Source organism: Solanum tuberosum, unplaced genomic scaffold (genome assembly GCF_000226075.1).
Source record: "Solanum tuberosum cultivar DM 1-3 516 R44 unplaced genomic scaffold, SolTub_3.0 scf00206, whole genome shotgun sequence".
NCBI lineage: Eukaryota > Viridiplantae > Streptophyta > Magnoliopsida > Solanales > Solanaceae > Solanum > Solanum tuberosum.
Window position 1 is genome coordinate 317,587 of NW_006239131.1, and position 2,600 is coordinate 320,186.

General features: G+C 37.3%; 1 protein-coding gene across 1 annotated transcript; it reads left to right on the forward strand.

The window, feature by feature from the left end:
• Positions 1 to 1,495: 1,495 nt before the first annotated feature.
• Positions 1,496 to 1,795, forward strand: LOC107062176 (nuclear transcription factor Y subunit B-6-like). The gene has a single exon (XM_015312518.1). It carries the CDS (start codon positions 1,496 to 1,498, stop codon positions 1,793 to 1,795), a length of 300 nt encoding a protein of 99 aa, XP_015168004.1.
• The last annotated feature ends 805 nt before the right edge of the window (positions 1,796 to 2,600 follow it).

Here is a 2,600-nt window from a genome sequence, read left to right on the forward strand (position 1 = left end):
TGAGTTCGATGTTGAGTCTAGCAGTGATGGTCGTACTAAGGTTGTTGATGTTACCGGCCCTGATGGAACGACTTTCTCAAGAGTCGCTATAACATGAGAATATGAATTCTAAAAAGTCAGTATATCACCGAGATGGATGTTATTGCTTTGACCTGTAGACTTGAGTTGTTGCTGCTCATATGTGCTGTCAACTTGAGAATATGAATTCTGAAAGGTCGGTATAGCACCAAGATATATGATATTGCTTTGACGTGCATACTTGAGTTAGTACTGCTCCTATCAGTTGTCAACTTATGAATATGAATTCTAAAAGGGCAGAATATATCATCGAGATTGATGTTATTTCTCGATCTTCCACTAGTGGAGAGCATATACGACTGATTCTTCATCCCAATTAGTGTGCAAACATGCTTACTGTTAATATCTATATCAGAGGGTCTGTTACCAACTGCTACATTAGTCCAGTACCAATATACCCTTTATTCAAACTCACTAACGTATGTAAAGCACATCACTGTAACAATGTAGGATATGACTGAAGCAAATAAAATACAATCTTATGGATGTAATTATATGTTTCCATGAACTTTTCATAGCTAGTGAAATGTACTGACGATCCTCGAATTTCGAAAATCAAAGAAAAAAATTGTAGTGACGAATCATATAGTTGACCCTTATCTATTATTTCTGAGTTACCAACTGACATACTACATAGAGTACTAGAGCTAATGCCCATCAAATACGCTGTAAGAGCTGGAATCTTATCAAAACATTAGAGGCTGTTATGGTCTACACAACCTAGTCTTGTGTTTGATCCCCTATTTTTTTAAGTACATATCTTATATTGAGGATTCTGCTGCTAGCATAATTCATAAAATTATCATGCTTAAAATACTGGAAATATTCTGGGATTTCATCTTCTCTCCGGGATAGACATTTTTGTCTCAATCATGGTATTTAGAAGCTAATCTAGATATGGTCAATGATGAAAAATATGTGTTGCCTGATAGCATATTTACTTGAGAAACATTGACATATTTGAAGCTATCGAGGTGTATCATTAAGCTGCATGTTGGTACTCAATTCCCCAATCATGTTAGTCTTTAGTTGGAGGATTCTGCATTTGCATGTACTGTAGGATTGAAAAAAACACTTAATCAATTAATGCTCTAGATTTTGGAGTTGAGATATTGGTGTGTAAATGAACATTGTCCACAATTCATAGTGCCTTCTTGCAGTAGCACTACCCTCATATCCAGCTAATAATTAGTGAAACATATATATACGTGCGCCATTAGTTTTGTAATTGCTTCGATACTTGAAAAGTTAGTTAATAGCAAATGTGATTTATTAATGTTTAATTGGACATTTGGACTACAAAAGCCTAGCTAGTTGTGATGAAATTAGATGAATATTTTGATTATATACACTACACTTCTTTTTCATTTCACTCTGATGCTTTGTTGTTGTGTGAAATTAAGATATAGAGAGAAGCATGGAACTGCCTTCTCATCTCAACCAGGAAATTGCTGCCAATGCAGAAGATTCAGAATGCCCCATTCGGGAGCAAGACCGATTCATGCCAATAGCCAACGTGGTCAGAAACATGCACAAGATCCTTCCTCCCAATGCTAAGATAGCCGACAAATCCAAACGGGTCATCCAAGAATGTGTCTCTGAGTTCATAAGCTTTGTAACAGGCGAAGCTAACGATTGTTGCAAGCTTAAGCAGCGCAAGACAATCACTGCTGAAGACTTGCTTTGGGCCATGAACACGCTTGGTTTTGATGACTAAGTTGAACACTTGACTTTGTACTTTCAGCGTTATCGTGAGCTTGATGGTGGTGGGTGTGGATCCCTCAGAGGAGATCCTTTGCCATTGAAGCGCCATATGGTTAATGCAGCCTCATGCCCAATCACCTGCCTCCTAATTTTCCAATGGCTCATCACCATGGTTATTTTGTGTATCCACCACCAATGGGCAACAATTATATGCAGGGAGATGTATCAAGTGGAAGCACTTCTCATGAGTGTGCAGTGGCTGCTGTAGATAGTGACGTCGAGTCTCCTGTAGAGAAGAGTAAGGAGTGACCAGTTTCTGATCTGCTGAAGGAATTGAGCTGTAGTTGAAACTTCAAGATTAGCGAAAAAAGTAGATTATATTTTCTCTGTTACCTAATTTGCGACCTATTGACAATATAGTATAGTTCTTTGCAAAGTTTACGAATGTTGCTTCGAACTAAGTGAGCCAAATGGTGGCCCCTTTAATTGACTGTTTGTACATTTTGTTGCCTGTAGTATTTAGTTCATGATTGCTTTTTTTTTAAAAATAAAATAAAATCAAGCCATCACCTTAACAGTGTGGGGTGTTAGGTTTGACCTCTACTATGTCTATAACATCCAAAGAGTTACAAAAGTAGAGGGGGACATGGACCTAACCTCTGATAGATAACAACGAGGATAAACTAAACAATCTACAGAAAGACTAAGATGACATAGACTTTCATACTATAAGCAAAATACACTGGTTCAACTAACAAAGTAATTACATTTGTCGTATCTTTTCCTTATGCTAGGAAGTTGCCACTTATCTAGTATAA